This window comes from Rattus rattus, chromosome 6 (genome assembly GCF_011064425.1).
Source record: "Rattus rattus isolate New Zealand chromosome 6, Rrattus_CSIRO_v1, whole genome shotgun sequence".
Taxonomy (NCBI): domain Eukaryota; kingdom Metazoa; phylum Chordata; class Mammalia; order Rodentia; family Muridae; genus Rattus; species Rattus rattus.
The window spans coordinates 97,117,893-97,145,746 of NC_046159.1; the positions used below are offsets into that span (position 1 = coordinate 97,117,893).

At 39.3% G+C, this 27,854-nt stretch overlaps 1 protein-coding gene across 2 annotated transcripts in view; it reads left to right on the plus strand.

Annotated features, from left to right (window-relative positions):
- Tpk1 (thiamin pyrophosphokinase 1) overlaps positions 1-27,854 on the plus strand; it is a 297,093-nt gene that overhangs the window by 148,733 nt on the left and 120,506 nt on the right. For both annotated transcript variants that reach the window (XM_032906648.1, XM_032906647.1), the window contains one exon: positions 22,432-22,527. In XM_032906648.1, the coding sequence (XP_032762539.1) occupies positions 22,432-22,527 (96 nt within the window). The remainder of the gene's footprint in view (positions 1-22,431; positions 22,528-27,854) is intronic.

Genomic DNA, 27,854 nt, shown 5'->3' on the forward strand with positions numbered 1-27,854 from the left:
ATAAAGGGGGACTGGAAAGACTGTGAGTGCTAGGAACACTACTGGTTGCTATCCCAGAGGACTGATATTCGGTTCCTACCACCCACTTGGTAGTTCACAACCATCTGCAACTTCCAGATGCCCTCTTCTGACCTCCACAGAAACTAGGCATACAAGTTGGTGGACAAAGAGACATGAAGACAAAAAACACATACATATATACAAATAAAAATAAATGAATCTAAATCTAATAAAATTAATAATCTAAGTATTGAGCATAAACCTTAGGGTTTGAAGTTTAAGAAAAATCCATATGTACTCCACACTGAATGTAAAGTTGCACTTGTTAAAGAGAGGCAAAGATTAAAACAGAGACTGAAGGGACACCCATTCAGAGCCTGCCCCACATGTGGCCCATATATATACAGCCACCCAATTAGACAAGATGGATGAAGCAAAGAAGTGCAGAAGTGTAGATCGCTCCTGAGAGACACAGCCAGAATACAGCAATTACAGAGGTGAATGCCAGCAGCAAACCACTGAACTGAGAATGGACCCTGTTGAAGGAATCAGAGAAAGAACTGGAAGAGCTTGAAGGGGCTCGAGACCCCATATGTACAACAATGCCAAGCAACCAGAGCTTCCAGGGACTAAGCCACTACCTAAAGACTATACATGGACTGACCCTGGACTCTGACCTCATAGGTAGCAATGAATATCCTAGTAAGAGCACCAGTGGAAGGGGAAGCCCTGGTCCTGCTAAAGACTGAACCCCCAGTGAACTAGACTGTTGGGGGGGGCGGCAATGGGGAGGGTGGGGAGGAACACCCATAAAGAAGGGGAGGGAGGAGGGGGATGTTTGCCTGGAAACCGGGAAAGGGAATAACACTCGAAATGTATATAAGAAATATTCAAGTTAATAAAAAAAAGAAAGAAAAAAAGTTATCTGTGATGCTCCTGCTATCAGGATCAATTTTTACAGCATTTTGTGTCCGTGTCTGGTATAGATTTTGCCATTGGAGGTGTTTTGTGGACCCATCATCTTGGGCATATTCTTGAAACTCTTCATCTATAATTCTCTTGCTTTGTTCCCGATATCATTGTCACTGTTTGGGGTTTTTTCCCCCCTTAAAAGTAAATGAAAACTTGTTCAAAAATACCCTGAGTTGTTTATACAGTCGTTCATACTACACCATCTGTTAACCTGCATCCCAGGTTGCATTTCACGTTTCCTAACTGGAAAACACCTCTGTTACTGTTATGGCAAGCTACACCTTAAAGCACTAAGGCTTGGCACCATGTAAGAATCAGAAGGTAAGTATCAATTTCTTCAAGGGAGCCATATTTAATACTCGGAACTACACCATTGCTGTTTTTTTCCTGTGTTAGTCTTATTGTCTCTTTATCCACATTTGTGTCTTAGAAATGGGGAGAATAGTTATAATTCAGCCATTCTCTGCCTATTGTTCTCCTTTTCACTGTGTGGTATCTCATCCATCTTTCCTCTTAAGATACAGATACAGATTTCCTTACTCATGAGGAAATGCTGCTTTCCCTGCCTCTTGCAAGGTTCCTTTTTCCTCAAGTAATAGAAAATTTTCCACACAAGAATTTTCTTTTTTTTTTTTTTAGTTTGGTATTATGATTGACTGCCATTAGCCCACCCACCAACACTGAGCCTACATTCCCAATCCCAAGAAAAGAAAATCTCCTGAAGTATAATTTGTATCACATTTTTAACCACTTTCTCCATGAGTGTGTTATCTCGATATAAGGCACTACCTTAGTTCTTTTTTTTTTTTTTTTTTATTAACTTGAATATTTCTTATATACATTTGAGTATTATTCCCTTTCCGGTTTCCGGGCAAACATCCCCTCCCCCTCCCCTTCCTTATGCGTGTTCCCTCCCGACCCTCCCCCCATTGCCGCCCCCCAACAGTCTAGTTCACTGGGGTTCAGTATTAGCAGGACCCAGGGCTTCCCCTTCCACTGGTGCTCTTACTAGGATATTCATTGCTACCTATGAGGTCAGAGTCCAGGGTCAGTCCATGTATAGTCTTTAGGTAGTGGCTTGTCCCTGAAGCTCTGGTGGCTTGGCATTGTTGTACATATAGGGTCTCGAGCCCCTTCAAGCTCTTCCAGTTCTTTCTCTGATTCCTTCAACGGGGGTCCTATTCTCAGTTCAGAGGTTTGCTGCTGGCATTCGCCTCTGTATTTGCTGTATTCTGGCTGTGTCTCTCAGGAGCGATCTACACTTCTGCACTTCTTTGCTTCATCCATCTTGTCTAATTGGGTGGCTGTATATATATGGGCCACATGTGGGGCAGGCTCTGAATGGATGTTCCTTCAGTCTGTTTTAATCTTTGCCTCTCTCTTCCCTGCCAAGGGTATTCTTGTTCCCCTTTTAAAGAAGGAGTGAAGCATTCACATTTTGATCCTCCGTCTTGAGTTTCATTTGTTCTAGACATCTAGGGCAATTCAGGCATTTGGGCTAATAGCCACTTATCAATGAGTGCATACCATGTATGTCTTTCTGTGATTGGGTTAGCTCACTCAGGATGATATTTTCCAGTTCCAACCATTTGCCTACAAATTTCATAAACTCATTGTTTTTGATAGCTGAGTAATATTCCATTGTGTAGATATACCACATTTTCTGTATCCATTCCTCTGTTGAAGGGCATCTGGGTTCTTTCCAGCTTCTGGCTATTATAAATAAGGCTGCGATGAACATAGTGGAGCACGTGTCTTTTTTATATGTTGGGGCATCTTTTGGGTATATGCCCAAGAGAGGGATAGCTGGATCCTCAGGCAGTTTAATGTCCAATTTTCTGAGGAACCTCCAGACTGATTTCCAGAATGGTTGTACCAGTCTGCAATCCCACCAACAATGGAGGAGTGTTCCTCTTTCTCCACATCCTCGCCAGCATTTGCTGTCCCCTGAGTTTTTGATCTTAGCCATTCTCACTGGTGTGAGCTGCAATCTCAGGGTTGTTTTGATTTGCATTTCCCTGATGACTAAAGATGTTGAACATTTCTTTAGGTGTTTCTCAGCCATTAGGCATTCCTCAGCTGTGAATTCTTTGTTTAGCTCTGAACCCCATTTTTTAATAGGGTTATTTGTCTCCCTGGGTCTAACTTTTTGAGTTCTTTGTATATTTTGGATATAAGGCCTCTATCTCTTTGTAGGATTGGTAAAGATCTTTTCCCAATCTGTTGGTTGCGTTTTGTCCTAACCACAGTGTCCTTTGCCTTACAGAAGCTTTGCAGTTTTATGAGATCCCATTTGTGATTCTTGATCTTAGAGCATAAGCCATGGGTGTTTTGTTCAGGAATTTTTTTCCTGTGCCCATGTGTTCTGTATGCTTCCCTATTTTTTCTTTTATTAGTTTGGTTGTGTCTGGTTTGATGTGGAGGTCCTTGATCCACTTGGACTTAAGCTTTGTACAGGGTGATAAGCATGGATCGATCTGCATTCTTCTACATGTTGACCTCCAGTTGAACCAGCACCATTTGCTGAAAATGCTATCTTTTTTCCATTGGATGGATTTGGCTCCTTTGTCAAAAATCAAGTGACCATAGGTGTGTGGGTTCATTTCTGGGTCTTCAATTCTGTTCCATTGGTCTATCTGTCTGTCTCTGTACCAATACCATGCAGTTTTTATCACGATTGCTCTGTAATACTGCTTGAGTTCAGGGATAGTGATTCCCCCTGAAGTCCTTTTATTGTTGAGGATAGTTTTAGTTATCCTGGGTTTTTTGTTATTCCAGATGAATTTGCAAATTGTTCTGTCTAACTCTTTGAAGAATTGGATTGGTATTTTGATGGGGATTGCATTGAATCTGTAGATACGCTTTTTTGGTAAATGGCCATTTTACTATATTAATCCTGCCAATCCATGAGCATGGGAGATCTTTCCACCTTCTGAGGTCTTCTTCAATTTCTTTCTTCAGTGTCTTGAAGTTCTTATTGTACAGATCTTTTACTTGTTGGTTAAAGTCACACCGGGTATTTTATATTATTTGGGTCTATTATGAAGGGTGTCGTTTCCCTAATTTCTTTCTCGGCTTGTTTCTCTTTTGTGTAGAGGAAGGCTACTGATTTATTTGAGTTAATTTTATACCCAGCCACTTTGCTGAAGTTGTTTATCAGCTTTAGTAGTTCTCTGGTGGAACTTTTGGCATCACTTAAATATACTATCATATCATCTGCAAATAGTGATATTTTGACTTCTTCTTTTCCGATCTGTATCCCCCTTGATCTCCTTTGTTGTCTGATTGCTCTGGCTAGAACTTCAAGAACTATATTGAATAAGTAGGGAGAGAGTGGGCAGCCTTGTCTAGTCCCTGATTTTAGTGGGATTGCTTCAAGTTTCTCTCCATTTAGTTTAATGTTAGCCACTGGTTTGCTGTATATGGCTTTTATTATGTTTAGGTATGGGCCTTGTATTCCTATTCTTTCCAGGACTTTTATCATGAAGGGGTGTTGAATTTTGTCAAATGCTTTCTCAGCATCTAATGAAATGATCATGTGGTTTTGTTCTTTCAGTTTGTTTATATAATGGATCACGTTGATGGTTTTCCGTATATTAAACCATCCCTGCATGCCTGGGATGAAGCCTACTTGATCATGGTGGATGATTGTTTTGATGTGCTCTTGGATTCGGTTTGCCAGAATTTTGTTGAGTATTTTTGCGTCAATGTTCATAAAAATTGGTCTGAAGTTCTCTTTCTTTGTTGGGTCTTTTTGTGTGGTTTAGGTATAAGTAGTGGTTGTGGCTTCATAGAAGGAATTGGGTAGTGCTCCATCTGTTTCAATTTTGTGGAATAGTTTGGATAATATTGGTATGAGGTCTCCTATGAAGGTCTGATAGAATTCTGCACTAAACCCATCTGGACCTGGGCTCTTTTTGGTTGGGAGGCCTTTAATGACTGCTTCTATTTCCTTAGGAGTTATGGGGTTGTTTAACTGGTTTATCTGTTCCTGATTTAACTTCGGTACCTGGTATCTGTCTAGGAAATTGTCCATTTCCTGTAGATTTTCAAGTTTTGTTGAATATAGGCTTTTATAGTAAGATCTGATGATTTTTTGAATTTCCTCTGAATCTGTCGTTATGTCTCCCTTTTCATTTCTGATTTTGTTAATTTGGACACACTCTCTGTGTCCTCTCGTTAGTCTGGCTAGGGTTTTATCTATCTTGTTGATTTTCTCAAAGAACCAACTTTTGGTTCTGTTGATTCTTTCTATGGTCCTTTTTGTTTCTACTTGGTTGATTTCAGCTCTGAGTTTGATTATTTCCTGCCTTCTACCCTCCTGGGTGTATTTGCTTCTTTTTGTTCTAGAGCTTTTTTGGTGTGCTGTCAAGCTGCTGACATATGCTCTTTCCTGTTTCTTTCTGCAAGCACTCAGCGCTATGAGTTTTCCTCTTAGCACAGCTTTCATCGTGTCCCATAAGTTTGGGTATGTTGTACCTTCATTTTCATTAAATTCTAAAAAGTTTTTAATTTCTTTCTTTATTTCTTCCTTGACCAGGTTATCATTGAGTAGAGCATTGTTCAATTTCCACGTATATGGGGCATTCTTCCTTATTGTTATTGAAGACCAGCTTTAGGCGTGATGGTCCGATGCATGCATGGATTATTTCTATCTTTCTGTACCAGTTGAGGCCCGTTTTTGACCAATTATATGGTCAATTTTGGAGAAAGTACCATGAGGAGCTGAGAAGAAGGTATATCCTTTTTGCATTAGGGTAGAAACGTTCTATAAATATCCGTTAAGTCCATTTGGCTCATGACTTCTCTTAGTCTGTCTCTGTTTAATTTCTGTTTCCATGATCTGTCCATTGATGAGAGTGGGGTGTTGAAGTCTCCTACTATTATTGTGTGAGGTGCAATATGTGTTTTGAGCTTTAGTAAGGTTTCTTTTACGTATGTAGGTGCCCTTGTATTTGGGGCATAGATATTTAGGATTGAGAGTTCATCTTGGTGGATTTTTCCTTGATGAATATAAAGTGTCCTTCCTTATCTTTTTTGATGACTTTTAGTTGAAAATTGACTTTATTTGATATTAGAATGGCTACTCCAGCTTGCTTCTTCCGACCATTTGCCTGGAAAGTTGTTTTCCAGCCTTTCACTCTGAGGTAGTGTCTGTCTTTGTCTCTGAGGTGTGTTTCCTGTAGGCAGCAGAATGCAGGGTCCTCGTTGCGTATCCAGTTTGTTAATCTATGTCTTTTTATTGGGGAGTTGAGGCCATTGATGTTGAGAGATATTAAGGAATAGTGATTATTGCTTCCTGTTATATTCATACTTGGATGTGTTATGCTTGTGTGCTTTTCTTCTCTTTGTTTTGTTGCCAAGACGATTAGTTTCTTGCCTCTTCTTGGGTATAGCTTGCCTCCTTATATTGGGCTTTACCATTTATTATCCTTTGTAGTGCTGGATTTGTAGAAAGATATTGTGTAAATTTGGTTTTGTCATGGAATATCTTGGTTTCTCCATCTATGTTGATTGAGAGTTTTGCAGGATACAGTAGCCTGGGCTGGCATTTGTGTTCTCTTAGGGTCTGTATGACATCAGTCCAGGATCTTCTGGCCTTCATAGTTTCTGGCGAGAAGTCTGGTGTGATTCTGATAGGTCTGCCTTTATATGTTACTTGACCTTTTTCCCTTACTGCTTTTAATATTCTTTCTTTATTTTGAGCGTTTAGTGTTTTGACTATTATGTGACGGGAGGTGTTTCTTTTCTGGTCCAATCTATTTGGAGTTCTGTAGGCTTCTTGTATGCTTATGGGTATCTCTTTTTTTAGGTTAGGGAAGTTTTCTTCTATGATTTTGTTGAAGATATGTACTGGTCCTTTGAGCTGGGAGTCTTCACTCTCTTCTATACCTATTATCCTTAGGTTTGATCTTCTCATTGAGTCCTGGATTTTCTGTATGTTTTGGACCAGTAGCTTTTTCCGCTTTACATTATCTTTGACAGTTGAGTCAATGATTTCTATGGAATCTTCTGCTCCTGAGATTCTCTCTTCCATCTCTTGTATTCTGTTGGTGAAGCTTGTATCTACAGCTCCTTGTCTCTTCTTTTGGTTTTCTATATCCAGGGTTATTTCCATGTGTTCTTTCTTGATTGCTTCTATTTCCATTTTTAATTCCTTCAACTGTTTGATTGTGTTTTCCTGGAATTCTTTCAGGGATTTTTTGCGATTCCTCTCTGTAGGCTTCTACTTGTTCTCTAAGGGTTCTTCACGTCTTTCTTGAAGTCCTCCAGCATCATGATCAAATATGATTTTGAAACTAGATCTTGCTTTTCTGGTGTGTTTGGATATTCCATGTTTGTTTTGGTGGGAGAATTGGGCTCCGATGATGCCATGTAGTCTTGGTTTCTGTTGCTTGGGTTCCTGCGCTTGCCTCTCGCCATCAGATTATCTCTAGTGTTACTTTGTTCTGCTAATTCTGACAGTGGCTAGACTGTCCTATAAGCCTGTGTGTCAGGAGTGCTGTAGACCTGTTTTACCGTTTTCTTTCAGCCAGTTATGGGGACAGAGTGTTCTGCTTTCGTGTTTGTAGTTTTGTCCCGCTACAGGTCTTCAGCTGTTCCTGTGGGCCTGTGTCTTGAGTTCACCAGGCAGGTCACTTGCAGCAGAAAAGTTGGTCTTACCTGTGGTCCCGAGGCTCGAGTTACTGCTCATGGGTGCTGCCCACAGGGCTCTCATCAAGTGGCAGCAACCCGGGAAGATCTGTGCCGCCTCTTCTGGAGCCTCCGTGCACCAGGGTTCCAGATGGCCTCCGTGTTTTCCTCTGGAATCAGCAATGTGTGTAGAGAGTAGTCTCTTCTGGTTTTTGAGGCGTGTCTGCCTCTCTGAAGGTTTAGCTCTCCTTCCCACGGGATTTGGGTGCAGAGAACTGTTTATCCGGGTCTGTTTCCTTCAGGTTCGGAGGTGTCTCAGGCAGGGCTCCTGCCTCACCTGGGTCCCTCTCCACGGGAGCCCAGAGGGGGCCTTATACAGTTTCCTCTTGGGCCAGGGATGTGGGCAGGGGTGGGCAGTGTTGGTGGTCTCTTCTGCTCTGCAGCCTCAGGAGTGCCCACCTGACCAGGCGGTAAGGTATCTCTCCCGGGTTCTGGGAGCAGAGAGCTGCTGCGGGCGGGATCCGCGGTGTGGGACTTCAAACACAGGGGCGTGCCTGGTCCTAGAGGATTCTGCCTCTGTTGTCCCGATTCCACCCGGCAAGTCACTTGCAGCAGATAAGTTAGTCTTACCTTTGGTCCCGAGGCTCGAGTTCGCTCGCGGGGTTCTGCCCACGGGCTCTCCGCGGTGGCAGCCGGCACTACCTTAGTTAATGCAAGCTTCCTCTTTCTGTTCTTCAGTTTACTCAATTCTGGGGAATTGTACCTACATGTATGTTTATGTACTGTGTTTATGTAGTGCCAGCAGAAGACAGAAGAGGGTGTCAGTTATCCCAGAAATAGAGAAACAGACAGCTGCCTTGCGGGTACTGGGGAATTGATTCTGAGTCATCTCTCCCCCCGACCACAACTCCATTGACAGTCCATGTCCTGTTCCTTCCATTTTAAGTGTCTCTGTGTGTGTGTGCATGTGTGTGTGTGTGTGCTTGTAAAACAAGGGTAGTTTTATCTTTTCATTTAATATACAAGTATTTTCTGATATATATATATATGTATATATATATGTATATATATATATATATATATATATATATAATTTTTTACAGTCCTGTCATTACCCAGCTCGCCCTCCCACAGTTTCTCATCCCATTCCTCCTACCACCTGTCTCCAAGCGGATGTCCCCTACCACCACCAGGCCAGCCCACTGCCTGGGGCCACAAGTATCTTAAGGGTTAGGCGTGTCTTCCCTCACTGAGGCCAGACCAGGCAGTCCTCTGCTATGTATGTGTTGGAGGCCTCGGACCAACTGGTGTATGCTGCCTGGTTAATGGCTTAGTGTCTGAGAGATCTCAAGAGTCCAGGTTAGTTGAGACCACTGGTCTTCCTTGCCAATTGTTTATGTCCAAAGACTTTGAATAATACTCCAGTTAGAATATTAAGAAATTAATGCTTTCTTTTTATGTTAAAATTATAGATGCCATTATGAATTCCTGTCGGTGGTTAGTGGACTATGCTTACATATAATTGTAGTGGCACTATTTTATTAGCATAAGTTCATTGCTGAAAGTAACAGAATGTTTTGTGAATAATAGACTGATATACAGGGATGGGATATACAGGTCTTTGCCTGCATATTTTCTATGACCATGCCCTATGCAGACCATGCCCTATGCAGTATTTATCTTCCCCTGACCATCAAATATTCATAATTTTCAAATTCTTAGATTTTACATTCCTAAATATTAACCTAAACATGACAGATACAATGCTAAGTAATAACTTACCTTCTATAGTTTTTAGTTCTAGATGTAGACAAAATAAATGAAAAATGTTGTTTGTCCAGTGTCCTATGCCTGCAATATTTGGTTAGTATTTTTTTCTTCTGTGGGAAGAAGATAATTCCTGTATTACAAGTATCCTGTATCCTGCTCTGATAATTCTTCTATTACAAGTAATAGAAAAAAAAAAAAAACCTTCCAGGGCAATACAAGTATTTAGCAGTGTACTACAACTAAAAATGACAAGTGTGCCCAGCTTCAGCTGAGGAAGAGTCAGGCTCTTCTCATGATCTCCAGGTGCCCAGGGTCTGCTCCTTCTGACTCGGGCAGCTTCGTGCTCAGAGACCACACTGGCCTCTGACAGCTAGGCTTGGGAGCATGGGGGCATACTCTGCTGTGTAGCAGAAGGTTTTCAATCGGTCTCGTTCACATACAGCAGTTCTTGGCTCTCTTTAGTCTCAATTAATGCATATGGTCATATTGTGAGTTTTATTGTGGTATCCCATAGTCATCAAACTGTACATCTGAGAAAGTCGGAATACATGAGGACCCAAGCAAGGATGGATGGCATCCTTTCCTTTTCCTTTCCTTTCCTAACCTTTCTTTTCCCCTTCTTTTCTTTCCTTCCCTTCCCTTCCCTTCCCTTCCCTTCCCTTCCCTTCCCTTCCCCTCCCTTTCCATTCCTTCCCTTTCCTTCCCTTTCTTTCCCTTTCCTTCCTTCCCTTCCCTTTTTTGTTTTCTATTTTTAAAAATAACCACACCTAGCCAAGTGCAATAGCACACTCCTTTAATCTGAGCATTCATAAGGTAGAAGCCAGTGGATCTCTGAGTTCAAGGTCAGCATGTGCTACAGAACAAGTATCAGGGCAACTGGGGCTACATGGAGAAACTATGTCTTGAAGAACCAACCAACAAACAAACAAACAAATAAAAATCCAAACTTGTTTTAGCAAAGGATTCATGTCAATAACTTGAAGAACAGGGAGTAAGGTGTGTGTGAGGCCAAATCTTCATGTTTTAGTATTATTATTCATTTCATGATGCAGTCTTCACATACTTTAACTAAATGTTCTCAGCAAGGAGTTTAGAACAACTCATGTCTGGGTGTAGGGAATGTGCTATATATTGCCTTGAGCTCTTGTTAGCTTATAAAGAACAGGAAGTACTAATGGTTCTGAGAGTAAAATACAGCCTATTTTATTTTAAACTTGAAACATTGGTTTCATTGATACACTTTAGTCTGTGTATTAAGCTTAACAGTCTGCATAATATTCTTTTGGATTGCCATGCTCTCTATTGAATCCGAGGAGATTGTTGCCTGCCTGACTGAAAGCCATTCAACATTTTGTTGTCGCAAATTTTAAAAACACCAATACAAAACACATATTTGGTGGAAAACCAAGTCTTTCACCTCTAGCAACATTCTCTCACTTAGGCAGAGTGTATTCATGGTTGGCATGCAGTGTCCTGACTGTGTGGTGCTCAGTATGCATAGCAGGCAGCAGTGCACAAAACCAAGAGTCATCCTCCCTACCAGAGAGTACCCCTTAGTGTGAAGAGTCCAGAAGTAACATGCAGAAGGTTGAGAGCTGATAGGCCTGGTAGATAATCTTGACAATTTGAGCAGGGGGAAGGCATTCTGGAGGTACCACAATAGAGTTTGTTCTGGTTAACTAAAGGAAACCTAAGAAGTCGTATTATTAAATAACGTGTTGTGGTGGGAGAGCCTCTTGAAGAGGAAGCTGTAACAAAGAGTCCAAAAAAGGAAAGAAGTTATTTATGGAGGACTTCCATGTATCAAATGACCTGTTTTAGGGACAACAACAACTTTCTCACATGAACACTCGTCTCTGCATAGTTCACAGAGGGATCCTGGGATTGAGACAGAATAAAATTAGAAAAATCTGGAGGGTCATCTGGTTGGGTTATATTTGTAAATTAAGAATTTGTAGAAAAGAAATAAGAACATTTAATGTGTATTTTTGATAAACACCTAAAAGCCCAATCTGCAGTTCTATTTGTGTTGAGGTATATGGCATGCTTAAGAGTGCCAACTTGAGGATTCTGAAATTTCTAGAAGGGTGTAGCATGTAATTCAAGGAAGAAGAAATTGTTTTCACTTCGTTTCTGCACAGCAAATGCATAGGCCTTGTACACAGCAGCAGGCACGTCATGGTTTTCTTTATGCCATGCTGAAGTGGCATCTACGACATGGTGTTGATGATAGTGGTGGGGATCAGTGTAATGTAAGTGATAACGGCGATGGTGGTGGTGCTGATAGCCATGGACTGGTAATGATAGTAATGATGGTAGTGATGTGGAAGTTATGAGGATTCTGGTCACCGTGTGGGAGCGGTGTAGGGATCTAATGGTGGTGACTGCTGTCTGGATGTTTCTGCAGGAAGACATTATAGAGCTGTTGGAGATGCTTGCAGGAGAATCAGAGGAGTGAAGAATCCCCAGCTACCCCTGGATATTGCTCTTTGAGCAACTACCCTGTTGAGTTACCAACAAATACATTTTCTTTAGCTCTTTATACTTCCTATTACTTTCAGCCTTTAATTTGCATATTTCTTAACATATTTGTTAGCTTATTAATTCAGCAGATTTAGATAACTAATATGTCCTAGTCAGTACTATTGTTGATGCTTTTTGTTTTACATTTATTTAGTACCTCATTCCTCATGGCATAAGTTTACCTATAATTTTATGTGAGTGATCTCTTGTATAGAAACTTCATGAAATATTTATAGTTATTGTTGCCATTTTTCTACGTTCTTACTTGTCTTTGATTCCAATGCATCTTAAACTATAGCTATCATGGCATGATTTATCTATTTCCTGAAACTTCATTACTTATCAGATGTTCTATAAGTCTCTTTGGGTGTATCTACATATGATGATTTCTTACTACATTTAAGAACACTGTCTTGCTGATGAGAGTAGGATCCATGCTATTTGAATGAAAAATACAAAAACTTTTTAGTATTGGTAAATTCTTAGTCACTTTGGTATAAATCATCTTGAGGAATTATTTTCTTTTTACAGGTATTATACCCTCATATTTAAAACCTTTCCTAATACTTAATCCTTTTCTTAATGACACTTTCTTAATAAAATGCCTTGCTTAGGCAGAACGTTATATTTTAGATACATTTTCATTTTACGTGTTGTTTGTTGAGAATGTGTGCTGTGGAAATAGTTATAATATAGTGGGTTTCCTTTCCCTGTGGTTCCACTTTTTATGGATTCAGTTAGTCCAAGTCAATTGAAGTCCCAACACACTAAATGAAAATCTCTAGAATGTTTTTAAGCCAGAGTTCTAATCACATACCATTTTAAGTAGCATCCCCAGGTCTTAAAACATCTGGATCTGTCATGTGTGGGCAGTGAATCATCCTTTTTCCAGTGTATCCACCCTATGTATTTTGTCTGCCATTGGTGATCTGCTTGCTGTTTCTATTAACATGCCAGCTGCCAAGATGGTCATATGCAAGCAACCCTCTTGTAAGAGCCTAATTGTTGGTCACCATACCTATGATGTTCACGTCCCTTCATCTCATCACATCTTACCACACTGGTGGCAGGTAGACATTGTGCCTTTTCATATTGTCCCAGTTAATTGAGAACGACAAAAATTGAATGCTGTTAAAGTCTGTTTGTCACTGGCCATATTCTTCATTTATCCTAATGCTTAAGTTATCAAGCAATATTATACTTATGTGTGGGTATCATGAGTGACTGTACCCATGCCATGTAGTCCCTATCATGATGAGTTCAATTGTGCCCCCTTGCACAAGGTCACCCTAGCTAGCTGGTGATGACAGTTTATAGCCCTGCATAGAGACTTGAGTAGTGTACAAGATTCTTCCCTGCATATTCCGATGCCCCCTGCCATCTGTAAGGCTGTGTGTGACCTGGAAAAAGGCTAGAGTATATAGAAGAGAGAAAGACAGGAGCAGGTGCTCCATTTCTGTTGCTACGTCCTTGGCAGCTGACATGTTAACTGAGACAGCAACCAAATCACCAGGGGCAGGCAAAATATATAGAGCGACTACATTGGACAAACGGATGATTTGTGGCCCCCACACAACCGATCCAGATGTACCGTTCTCTAAGTACAACCATTTGGGGGCGGGGGTGTGCTCACATTCCTTTAACTAATCCTGTGTACTAGGTAATCACCTGTGCTCTGTAAGAAAGCCCAATAATGTCATTGGTACCCCAGAGTAAATTTTGGCAAGACCTTGGGAAGAAGCTTAAATGTTGCTTTACATCTCCTCCAGGAATGGAATTCTAGCAACAATGTGCACAGAAAGGCATAGTGTTTGCGCTTGGCATTATCCATGCTTTCAGGCACTCACTGTGGGTCTTATAACAGGGAGTGTCTGACAGCTTTCAGATACCATGTATGACCTGGTGAAAATACTGAAGTGCTCAAAAACGGTGCTGTCTTCACCTGTCCTCATCACTGTTTCCTTGAGCTGGGGATGCAGCTAGGGAACACATCAGAGCTGAGTACCTCCTGAAGCTGAGAGGACCATTTTGGTTACTTAATAGTCTGTCTTAAATGAATTAGCAATCAGAATCACTAGACTGCATATGATAAATAAGACTCTAAGCAAATGTTCCTAATTTTATATGATGCAATAACATACAACTAAGATCAGTTATAATACAAGGTGATATATTCTAACTTGACATATTAATATATTAGACTTTTAATATAATTGTTCAGATTTCAAATGTGATATTCATAAATTCCCTGTCACATTCATGTTGGCAAGGATGTATTACAAGGGGAATTGTTCTCGATTGCTGGTGTGAGTGCAAACCTGTACAACAGTATGAAAATCAATATGGTGTTTCCTCAGAAAAGTGGAAATCTATCTACCTCAAGAACCAGCTATACCACTCTTGGCCATATATCCAAAGGATGCTTTCATCCTATCACAAGACCTTTGCTCATCAATGTTCATTGTGGCTTTCTTCATAATACCCAGAAACTGGAAGCAACATAGATATCTCTCAATCAAAGAATGAGTAAAGAATATGTGGTACACTTGTGCAGTAGAATATTGCTTAGCTATTAAAACCATGGCATCATGAAATTTACAGGCAAAATGGATGCAACTAGAAAAAAAAATCATCCTTAGTGAGGTAACCCAGACCCAGAAAGAATATATGTATTCTTAAGTTCTTAAGTAAATGATAATCAAGCTATAATCTACAGACTCAGAGAGGTTAGATAAAGAAAAGAGCTTGAGGCAGAAGAGGGAACACATGGATCTCCCTAAGAAGGCAAGATAGAATAAAGTTTTCTGGTTAATTATTGGTGCATGAGGACAGGAGACATCAGAGATGCAGGGAGAGAGTGCAATGAGAGATAGCTGGAATTGCAGAGCATTGTGGGGATGGTATGGGAACCTAGTGCAATGGAAAATTCCTGGAATTTATGAGGATGACCCTAGTAAAGGCTCCTACTAATGGAACATAGAGTCTGGCCATCTTTTGTAGGCAGACAAGGGTTCTAGTCATGGGACTGGGTCCCATTTTGTTGAGTTGTTGGCCAAGTGGGGTACCCCATAGAGATCTTTCAACACCCTAGGATGATGCTAGGAGAGAAGCTTACTCTTTGAAAACTCACTATCTGATGGGCATGGGAGAGGCATTGCCAAGGACAGTAACCATTCATTGAACAGAGAGAGGCTAAGCTGGTACTGCATGGAGCCTTGACCCCTATGTTCTAGTGTCTTTGGAATCAGAAGATGCTCTGCAGGTCACAGAAAGAGAAACCTGGACACCAACACAGCCACAAAACCCTCCACCTACAATCTCTAGTGCCTGCAAGATGTGTTGGAACAATGGTGGAACAAGACTAGTTGGAGCGAATAAGCAATGTTAGGTTTAACTTGAGGTCCAGCTATGAGAGGGGAGCCCATGCCATGCCCTCCATTGCCTGGATAACCAGAAAGTAGAGACTGGATACCCCAAGACATAGTGTAGAAACAAACTCATTTGGATAAAAGAGTCAATGAAATGAGTCCTCATGATATTTGGCTATACTCATAGATCAGTGTTTTGTCCACTTGGCAGCATCAGTGAAGCTTCCTCTGGCAGTAGATGGCAGTGGGTACAGAGACCCAGAACCAGACATTTTGGAGAGTCGAAACTGGAGTTTACATTGGGTCCTTCCCCTAGGAGACTAGGGAACTCAGTGAAGGAGGGGAGGAGGATTGTAGTTGTCAAAGGCAATAGAGGACACCAGAAGAGCACAGTCCACCAAATCAACTAAGCCTGGCTCATACGAGCTTGCGGAGACTGAAACAGCAAGCAAGGGATCTGCAGGTCCTCAGCATCTAGGTTGTGGCTGTCAGCTAGGTGTTTTTGTATCTCTGACTCTTTTACCTGTTCTTGAGTCTTGAGACTGTTTTCCTCCTATTGAGTTGTCCTGTGTTGCCTTAAACTGAGGACTCTTGCCAGATTTTTTTTTTTTATTAACTTGAGTATTTCTAATTTACATTTTGAGTGTTATTCCCTTTCCCGGTTTCCGGGCAAACATCCCCCTAATCCCTCCCCCTCCGCTTCTTTATGGGTGTTCCCCTCCCCATCCTCCCCCCATTGCCGCCCTCCACCCAACAATCACATTCACTGGGGCTTCAGTCTTAGCAGGACCCAGGGCTTCCCCTTCCACTGGTGCTCTTACTAGGATATTCATTGCTACCTATGAGGTCAGAGTCCAGGGTCAGTCCATGTATAGTCTTTAGGTAGTGGCTTAGTCCCTGGAAGCTCTGGTACATATGGGGTCTCGAGCCCCTTCAAGCTCTTCCTGTTCTTTCTCTGATTCCTTCAACGGGGGTCCTATTCTCAGTTCAGTGGTTTGCTGCTGGCATTCGCCTTATTGTATCTTGTTTTATTCTGTTTGACTGTCCTCTCTTGGAGACTCTCTCTTTTCTGAAGAATAAATGGGTGCATGGTGTGGGAGTTGATCTTAGGGAGAGGGGAAATGGACAGTAACTGGGAGAAGTGGAAAAAAGGGAAACAATAGTCAGGATGTATTGAATGAGAGAAAAATCTATTTTCAATTAAAAGAAAATAGAAAAATCAATGAAAAAAATTCTATCACAGTAAGATTTTAGCAGGAAGGATGGAAGGCGGCCATTTGATCACTATTGATTGTTTTAGCCACCAGCACTACAAAAGTTAACAACTCTTCTACCCTTATTTAATAAGAAATGATAACTAACTTCAAAACACTTGTATGAAATACATAAGATGAATAATGAATATAATTACCACCCAACTTAGGTAGGCTTGCCAATAAAAAAAAAAATCAAAGTAGCTTTGTTTCAATGTAAAATCTACAAAATTTTAATGCCTTACATTTATTTGTATTTTAACAAACAATGTTAATTACACATAACAGCAATTAGTATAACTAGGTACCATAAACATAGGTGGGTTCTGCATTTAGGGTTCAAACAATCAAGAATTAAAATGAGTTGAGAAGTAAAGAATTACTTCCATAAAGAACACATACCTTCTCTTACACTAAGATATTCTGCATAGCAATCACTTACATGGGATTTAAGTTGTGTGAAGTATTGTGGGAAATAAACATGGTTTCATATCTGTGGGAGGGTATGCATATGCCGCAGGCTATTGTTCCTCCATTCTACATACTAGACATGAACCTTGTACCTTGGTGTCTGCAGCGTCTATAACAGTTCCCTGTGGATTGTATGAAGTTAGACTTTGGTGGGTCTTTACCTCAGAACATGCATGATATCTGTGCTTATATGTATGTTTCATGTTCATTCTTTTTAATTCTCAAAATGTCTCAGTGTTCCATTATGCCACCATTTTATTTTTGTTCATGTGACATGTAGGAGATGTGTATCAATGTGATTTTTGTTTGCATTTTTCTGATTGATAAAAGTCAGTACCTTTTTATAGCATTTACTTATTTGACATATTTCCCGTTCTCTAGCATGTTCACTAAAATACTTTTTTTATTTTTCATGTCATTGCTTTTTATCAATTTTCAGAAGGTCCTTCTTCTGGATAGTAAACACTTTGTAGGTAGAAAGTGTCTCCTAGCGTGTGGAAGTTTTCTTTCCACATTAAGTTGTTTCTTAATTATTAATTTTGAATAGAATTTGTATTTTTTCATTTCAGAAGTCACCCACCCCACAGTCTGATCATTTTTCTAACTCTAATTCTTATCTGTGGTTCAGTCTCCAAATGTTCACCTCTTTGTATTTACTTTTTCTCCCCAGTTCTTCTAAGCTCTTCATCTTGCAGCGGCCCAGTGCACGTTCCTGAGTGTCAGTTAGGTTCCTAGAAGATAGTTGTGTGCCATGCAGATGGCTACCACTGCCCTGGGGTAGCTAGGCTTCCAGTGTTTGAGTTTGCTAACATTTGGGTCTGAATTACTTTAAATCTGAGGAAGGACAAGTTCAGCCATCTTGCATCAAAAAGTCCCTTTAGTTATCTTCATTCTTCATTGTTTTGGATGTGTTTTATGACAATATTTTCAAGTTTCATGGAGTGTATCATTATCTGGCTGGGTAGCATTTGTTACTTTCCTAAGCTTGAGGATATTTGTTTTTCTCTGTGTCACTGTCTTTGTCTTGTCTCTGTTGAAGGGGGTGGGGATTTTAAGTAATGTAGGCCTTTAAGGTAATTTTCACATGTATCAATTATACATAACTATGTAAGAATAAAAAATATGATATATCATAATATCCACTTATATGTATATACTATGAAATGTAAACTACTTTTGTGAAGAATTTTTCAAAATGTTTTCTTGGCTTCTGATCTAGTGATACTGCTTTGAAACATATCACAGTGAACAGATCCAAGCCTGCAGGCAGGGCTGTTTTGATATTAGTGGAGGCATATTTATTCCCCAAATACAGAGATTTTAATAAAGTTAATTTATAGAGAATGTGGCTTAGCACAAAGGCCCAAATACTATTTCAGATGTCCAAACTACCTGCCAAAAGGAAAAGTGTGATTTATGAATGAACTGAACACATTTTTTTTCAGGCATATACTAAACATAACCAAGCATTTCTAGGATTTTTTTCTGAATGGCAAGAGGAAGATGAGGAGACCATCTTTATGTTTCTCTTTCTCATGCATAATCAAATATAATTTATGCTACTAGTGTTCATGTTTTATCTCTGCTGGACTGTGTTCTTAGTATCTAGTAGACCTTTCTTCTTCATATGATAATCATAATAATTGTAGATTTTATTTTTCAGTGTTTAGCACTGGATTTCATGCATTCTAGGCGTGTTAGGAGTAAGCTATTACCTTCCCCCTCCCCAGACTGCACAACATTAACAGAGCTACAGACATATAATAAGCCCTAAACAGTAATTATATGTTTACTTATAGTGAAGTTTATGGGATTTTCTCATTTGTATTTCTTAGTTGAGAGATGCTTGATAAATCAGATTACTGTCACCACAGAAACTAGAACAGAATCCTTACGGTGGCTGCTCTAACTTCCTTCCTTCTCACTCCTCCCTCCAGTGTCTGTGGACTTTAGGAGAGTCCACATCAGAACTGCGGCTCTATGTGTTCAAAAGATTCTTTCTGGTTAAAATCAGGATAACCTTGAATCAATATATACTGAACCTTGTAGCATGAGCCCAGATGTTTTTGCTTTAACTCACTGCGAACTGCAATTAATGAAATAAAATTATATAAGAAATCACACTCTAGCTTGAGGAAGTATCATATTCACAGAGAGAAGTTAGTAGAATTAAGTTATATAAGTATCTCCTTGTTAAATGACAAAAAAATCAAATACAAGTATATGCAGTGTGAAATTGGAGCCACCTGCTGGCTCATAAAATAGTAATACTTCCTGGCTTTAAGAGGCCCTTCTTTTTATGAAACTACAAAAATTCAATGACAATGCAGTTTTCACCAAGCTGAAGCACTTTAAGGCAATTTAAGGTCATTGTAGTTTGAACCTTGTGGGGTTTTCAGTGTGTTTCTAGTTAGAATGTATGCATTACTATGAGAAAACTAATCCTGCATACTAATTAGAGACTTAAGTCCTTGCGATGATAAACACCATGGCATTTTCTTCTAACTTTGGGGATATAGGGTATCATGAGGGCTTTAAGTTTTTACTAAAGAAAAATATCAAATCAGTGGAAACTGTTCAATGCCCTAGTGCTTCTGACTCTGTAAGTATCTCCCTGTCTAACGTAAATGCAGGTTTGGTGGATAACTTACGTAAGTACCATCTTATTCTTTGCTCTCTCCTAATTCTCTTCGACTACATTTACTTTGTTACTAGAGGACCCAAGAAACAATTAAGTCAATGTGTGTAAGGGGATATACTACATACATACATACATACATACATACATACATACATACATACACATACATATATATTCTTAAACATATCAAATAACACACACACACACACACACACACACACACACACACACACACACACACACACACACACATATGACTTCAAGGCACTAGATAACTAACTGGTTTGGGGTGGTTTCCCTGGAGAAGATTATTTCTCCTCTCAGTATTCCCCGTAGTTCTTTGTCTAAGATTGAGGCCCCTTGAGCTTTCTGTTTTCCATATTAACTTGTCCATTGGTGTCCTCATTGTTTGGGCCTTGTTAAGGCAGCCATACTAATGAGACTGTTGGGTGTAGCTTTGCTGACATTTCCAAGAGACAGGAGACACATGTCACAACAAACTTTGTGTTCCTCTCACTCTTACAACATTTTCTCCTTCTCTTCTTGCAGAACCTGTACAGGAGTTCTGATTTTGTGTGTGTATGCGGTGTATGTGTATGTGTGAAGTGTGTATATGTGGTATATGTATGTGTGTGTGTTTGTATGTGTGCACACACATATGTATGTATCAGTCTGTACTAGGCACTATGAAATCTCTTCTCTGCATTTTGATCAGTTGTGGTCTCTAACGGTTTCCATCTATTGCAAGGGGAAGTTTCTTTGATATGAGGTGAGAACTACACTTACCTGTATGTATACTGATAAATATTTAGAATGTAATTAGGAATTATGCTGGCTTATTGAAGCGGTTTATCTTCAAGATGCATGGCTTTACTAGCCCTGGGTAACTAACTGTTCCCAACTTGCAGAGATGGCATTTTTTAATTTACATATCATTCTTATTGAGCTGATTCAAGAAATATTATGAGGCTTTTTGCTTCCAGAAAGTTAAAAATTCCCTTTGTGGGAATAACTACAAATTTCTATCTATATGCCCCCTCCTCAAGGCAGTTGTGATCTCTTAATCTGCAAAGATTTGCAGTGGTTCTAGATTTTGTTCTTCCTAACTAACATTGTCTCTGTGGCTGTCTGCTGATTGTGTGATGAGAGCTGGAAGGGTAGACTCATCTGTGAACCAGCTATTGCTCTTTGTATTTGCCTGTTTAGTTTTATTTTCTTTTATGAAGTTGTTTTGTTGTCACAATTTTAAAAAGAAAGTCAAAATCTCAGTAAATGTGGTATGTTTGACAAGAAGACACTGCCCCAGCCTATTGCCAATACACATTTCTATGGAAGTCTATAAATTCGTGTATGTTAATATATTTAGTATATAATGTATTCCTGTGTTGCATGGAATATTTATGAAATGTTTATTATTCATGGAAATATTTATTAAACACTTACTATTTAGAAGATAGGTGCCAAAATTGGATATAGTATAGAAAGAAACCAATTCTTACCCTCAGGGAGCTCTCCATAACATGGAATTGGTGACAGCCTTATCTGTCACTTTTAATATCCCTAAGTGACTTGCATATGTCTTTCTTTTTAAGACTGTTAACTTTAGATCAGTTGCTTCTTCCTGCCCTTGCTTGGTGATTATACTAAATTTCAATATTCTTTTAGGATCAGGGAATTATGTCTTTGATCTTGTAAAGATGACATATATGCCTTTTAGAGCATCATATATTTCTGAGTAGTGAGAAATTAATTTTTTCACTGGTCACTCCATTGTGAGAAAGTCATAAATGAATGAAGCACAGGTTGAGCTTGACATATTTAAAGAGACCTTGAGGTAAAAGAAGAAGCTTTAAATCTACTGAGGATGGTTTTTAGAATAATTTAGGAGTCCATATGGGTGGTTTGTATCCTTGAAAACTCTTTGAATGGCAACTCTTATTCACTAGATTATGTTTAACTTTCCCTTACTCAGCTCCTTGTCAGAGTCCAAGAATTGTTTTCATTTCTGAATTAAGAAGTATGGACTCCCACCTGGTCTGATTTTATACACCTTTGCCCCTGTATGACACTGAGAAAGAAGATGACTTTTTAAAATCACAGTTTCTTTAACCATCTAAGTTCACAAGAGATGACAAGCTGTGCTCTCCTGGCTTTGTCCTTTCGAATGGGCTTAGGTGTCTTGCAGATGGTGATATGTTATAAAGAAAGCATGGAAGTTATAACTTCACCCCATTATGTCTCAAAGATAATTCATATGTGAACAGTGGATGCTCTTTCTGCTGCTGCTCACATGAGTAAGACTATAAAGGAATCTTACAAGACAGACTGTACCTAAAGTATAAAATATAATCACTACTTCAATATTAATGCTAGTTTTTCCATATCCTGTAACTCAAGTGATGTAGTCTGCTTAAATAAATTAGAGTTTTTAAAGAAATACTTTCATTTTAATTCAGGTAATTTCACTGTGAGAAAAATTGATCATACTGGTATAAAATTCTTATGTCAAACTTGAATGTTATCACATCAGTATCTCTGGAGGACGAATTACATGTTAAAATATGTACTTCCCTTAGGGGAAATAATTGACATAATTATGTCATAATTGTAACTTCATTCTTAATGTGTCCCTTTATGTGAAAGAAAAAAGATACAAAGATAATGACACTGATTCTAATGAGCAAGTGGTGCTGGCCTCCTAGGATTTATCTAATGATAGGCTGTCTTTAATTTTAGCACTTGTCCTTTTGATCATGCACTGAAATCTTAATTCTCAACATTCGCTTTCTTCCACACATAGGGCTGTGATCTTATTTCCACTCCTGACCAAGACCACACTGACTTTACCAAGTGTCTTCAAGTGCTCCAAAGGAAGATAGAAGAAAAAGAGCTGCAGGTAAGACCTGTGCCGATCAAAAGGGAGGCTCCCACAGATGAGAAGCAAAAGAGCCCATGTAGTTATTTACTCCTATGTTGTTATTTATGAACCTCCCTCTTTTTGCATATCACATAAATCTAGACTGAGCTGCAGATACATTACTGAGGGAGCATAGATAAAAGAGTACAAATATTGATGACTTTGAGTGACATGGTATAGACAGTGACCTCAGCCATGTATAAAGTAACCAAACAGAATTCTGTGTCATCCTAAAGAGATCACTGAGTCATCATTTTCATACCCTGTTGCCAGATAGAGCCACAGATTTTGAAATATTTCTGTTTAACTGTTGTGTATTTTATATGGAAAACAGAAATGACCTTGATTTGGGCCATGAGCCACCACTGCAAAGCATATGTAAAGAAATAAAATATCACCTTCAGTATATTTTTACCTAGATAAGGTACCTACTGATTTGCATTTTTATTTATTCTTTAATAATTTTTTACTCAAATGTTTAATTAAATTGATTAGTACATAGCCTGTATTTTTGTATACCTTCAGTAACTGTGGAAGTGGTATAAAATTTGTTTCTGTTTCAATGAACACCTTGAAATATAACTGAAGCATTAAATGAAATATTTTAATGCTTATTCTAGCAAAAGCAATAACTTAAACCAGTCTGCATTAGTTGTATAATTTTATACCAAGGGACCAGCATTGTATGTTAGAATGCTTTGGATAGCACACGTATTGGCAAATGCATGCTAATCTGGTATCATCAATCTACTACAATAGGGGAGCCTGGAAGCACAACTAGGACTGGTCCATACTATATTTACATGATTTGTAATCACATGCTATGTGGTTTTTCTCTTCACAACGCTTCCTTAATGCCTCAGCTATCACTAGCACCTTTTACCCTTTGCAACAGAGAAGGGAGGTAAAGTTGTGAAGGATTTCTCATCCTTTTCCACCATCAGCCTACTTCACTCCCAGAATCTCTCTCTTTCTTACACCACGCAAGGATAGCAAAAGAGAATGAGAGTCCTTTGCTGCTTCCATGAATGGGGAGTGGGCTAGGTCCACTGGATACTTTATTCAAAATGCAATGTGTAGCCATCTGCCAGAATAGCATGGTTTTAGAAGAAGCAATTCTAGTAAGAACTTATTCTCAAGGAGTAGGTCCCTCAGAGATTTACTCCAGGATATATGTTTAAATTGAGGAATAAATCCATTTTTCTCTTTGAAGAAAACCCTTGTTAACTGTCATAATTGGCAAAGAGTTAGTTATATATGCAGACACAAGAAAGTAATTCAGTGAACATTTGTCATCTCTGTTGTGGCTTTGCTAAACTGTACCCAATATTTCTTGCTGCTTCTAGCAGTAAATTGCGGTAATCTAATACTTGTTTAGTAAAACAACAGCCAATTGAGAATTAGCAACTTAACCATACATAGCTCATGTCGAGTTTATTAAGAAAATATTGTAAGTCTCAGCAGATGTATCTCTTTTCTTTTTCATTTTTTCCCTCCATATTTATTAAATTGGTTATTTCTTATTTACATTTCAAATGTTCCCTTTCCCGGTTTCCAGGCCAACATCCCCCTAACTCCTCCCCTTCTATATGGGTGTTCCCCTCCCCATTGTTCCCCCATTAATGCCCTCCCCCCAACAATTCCTTACACTGGGGGTCCAGCCTTGGCAGGGCCAAAGGCCTCCCCTTCCACGGTGCCCCTACTAGGCTATTCATTGCTACCTATGAGGTTGGAGCCCAGGGTCAGTCCATGTATAGTCTTTGGGTAGTTGCTTAGTCACTGGAAGCTCTGGTTGGTTGTCATTGTTGTTCATATGGGGTCTGAAGCCTCTTCAGCTTTTTCAGTCCTTTCTCTGATTCCTTCAACGGGGGTCCAGTTCTCAGTTCAGTGGTTTGTTACTGGCATTCGCCTATGTATTTGCCATATTCCGACTGTGTCTCTCAGGAGAGATCTACATCTGGTTCCTGTCAGCCTGCACTTCTTTGCTTCATCCATCTTATCTAGTTTGGTGGCTGTATATGTATGGGCCACATGTGGGGCAGGCTCTGAATGGGTGTTCCTTCAGTCTCTGTTCTAAACGTTGCCTCCCTATTCCCTATCAAGGGTATTCTTGTTCCCCTTTTAAAGAAGGAGTGAAGCATCCACATTTTGGTCATCCTTCTTGTGTTTCATGTGTTCTGTGCATCTTGGGTAATTCGAGCATTTGGACTAATATCCACTTATCAATGAGTGCATACCATGTGTGTTTTTCTGTGATTGGGTTACCTCAGTCAGGATGACATTTTGAGGTTTCATCCAATTGCCTATGAATTTCATCAAGTCATTGTGTTTGATAGCTGAGTAGTATTCCATTGTGCAGATGTACCACATTTTCTGTATCCATTTCTCTGTTGAAGGGCATCTGGGTTCTTTCCAAATTCTGGCTATTATAAATAATGCTGTTATGAACATAGTGGAGCATGTGTCTTTGTTGTATCTTGGACCATGTTTTGGGTATATGCCCAAGAGAGGTATAGCTAAGTCCTCAGGTAGTGCAATGTGCAATTTTCTGAAGAACCTCCAGACTGATTTCCAGAAGAGTTGTACCAGTCTGTAATTCCACCAACAACAGATCCTCGCCAGCATCTGCTGTTGCCGGAGTTTTTGATCTTAGCCATTCTGACTGGTCTGACATAGAATCTCAGGGTTGTTTTGATTTGCATTTCCCTTATGACTAAAGATGTTGAACATTTCTTTAGGTTTCTCAGCCATTTGGCATTCCTCAGCTGTGAATTCTTTGTTTAGCTCTGAACCCCATTTTTACTAGGGTTCTTTGTCTCCCTGCAGTCTAACTTCGTGAGTTCTTTGTATATTTTGGATATAAGCCCTCTATCACTTGTAGGATTGAAAAAGATCTTTTCCCAATCTGTTGGTTGCCGTCTTGTCCTGACAACAGTGTCCTTTGCCTCACAGAAGCTTTGTAGCTATATAAGATCCCATTTGTCAATTCTTGATCTTAGAGCACAAGCCATTGGTGTTTTGTTCAGGAAATTTTCTCCAGTGCCCATGTGTTCGAGATTCTTCCCCCCTCTTTCTTCTATTAGTTTGAGTGTATCTGGTTTGATATGGAGGTCCTTAATCCACTTGGACATAAGCTTTGTACAGGGTGATAATAATGGATCGATCTGCATTCTTCTACATGCTGACCTCCAGTTGAACCAGCACCATTTGCTGAAAATGCTATCTTTTTTCCATTGGATGTTTTTGGTTCCTTTATCAAAAATCAAGTGACCATAGGTGTGTGGATTTGTTTCTGGGTCTTCAATTCTATTCCACTTGTCTGTCTCTGTACCAATACCATACAGATTTTATCACTATTGCTCTGTAATACTGCTTGAGTTCAGGGATAGTGATTCCCCTTGAAGTCCTTTTATTGTTGAGGATAGTTTTTGCTATCCTGGGTTTTTTGTTATTCCAGATGAATTTGCAAATTGTTCTGTCTAACTCTATGAAGAATTGAATTGGTATTTTGACGGGGATTGTATTGAATCTGTAGATCGCTTTTGGTAAAATGGACATTTTTACTATATTAATCCTGCCAATCCATGAGCATGGGAGATCTTTCCATCTTCTGAGATCTTCTTCAATTGTTCTCTTCAGAGACTTGAAGTTCTTATCATACAGATCTTTCACTTGCTTGGTTAAAGTCACACCGAGGTATTTTATATCATTTGGGTTTACTATGAAGTGTTTTATTTCCCTAATTTCTTTCTCGGTTTATTTCTCTTTTGTGTAGAGGAAGGCTACTCCACTTGTCTGTAATTATTTGTGTTAATTTTTATACCCATCTACTTTGCTGAAAGTGTTTATCAGGTTTAGTAGTTCTCTGGTGGAACTTTTGGGGTCATTTAAATATACAATCATATCATCTGCACATAGTGATACTTTCACTTCTTCCTTTCCAATCTATATCTGTTTGATATCCTTTCCCTGTCTGATTGCTCTGGCTAGAACTTCAAGAACTATATTGAATAAGTAGGGAGAGAGTGGGCAGCTTTGTCTAGCCCCTGCTTTTAGTGGGATTGCTTCAAGTTTCTCTCCATTTAGTTTAATGTTAGCTATTGGTTTCCTGTATATAGCTTTTACTATGCTTATGTATGGGCCTTGAATTCCTGTTCTTTCCAGGACTTTTATAGTGAAGGGGTGTGGAATTTTGTCAAATGCTTTCACAGCATCTAATGAAATGATCATGTGGTTTTGTTCTTTCAGTTTGTTTATATAATGGATTACATTGATGGTTTTCCGTATATTAAACCATCCCTGTGTACTTGGGATGAGGCCTACTTGATCATGATGGATGATTGTTTTGATGTGCTCGTGGATTCGGTTTGGAAAATTTTTATTGAGTTTTTTTGCATCAATATTTTTAAGGGAAATTGGTCTGAAGTTTTCTTTCTTTTTGGGTCTTTGTGTGGTTTAGGTATAAGAGTAATTGTGGCTTCATAGAAGGAATCCAGTAGCACTCCATCTATTTCAATTTTGTGCCTTCTACTCATCCTGGGTGTATTTGCTTCTTTTTGTTCTAGAGCTTTATGTGTGCTGTCAAGCTGCTGATATATGCTCTCTCCTGTTTCTTTCTGCAGGCACTAAGAGCTATGAATTTTCCTCCTAGCACAACTTTCATTGTGTCCCATAAGTTTTGGTGTGTTGTACCTTCATTTTCATTAAATTCTGTCTTTAATTTCTTTCTTTATTTCTTCCTTGACCAGGTTATCATTAAGTAGAGCATTGTTCAACTTCCATGTATGGGCATTCTTCCCTTATTGTTATTGAAGACCAGCTTTAACCTGTGGTAGTCTAATAGGATGCACAGGGTTATTTCTATCTTTTTTATCTGTTGAGGCCTGTTTTGTGACCATTTATGTGGTCAATTTTGGAGAAAGTACCATGAAGGGGTAAGAAGAAGGTATATCCTTTTGCTTTAGGATAGAATGTTCTATAAATATCTGTTAAGTCCATTTGGTTCATAACTTCTTTTAGTCTGTCTTTGTCTCTGTTTAATTTCTGTTTCCATGATCTGTCCATTGATGAGAGTGGGATGTTGAAATCTTCTACTATTATTGTGTGAAGTGCAATGTGTGCTTTGAGCTTTAGTAAGGTTTCTTTTATGTATGTAGGTGCCCTTGTATTTGGAGCATAGATATTTAGGGTTGAGAGTTCATCTTGATGGATTTTTCCTTTGATGAATATTAAGTGTCCTTCCTTATCTTTTTTGATGACTTTTGGTTGAAAATTGATTTTGTTCGATATTAAAATGGCTACTCCAG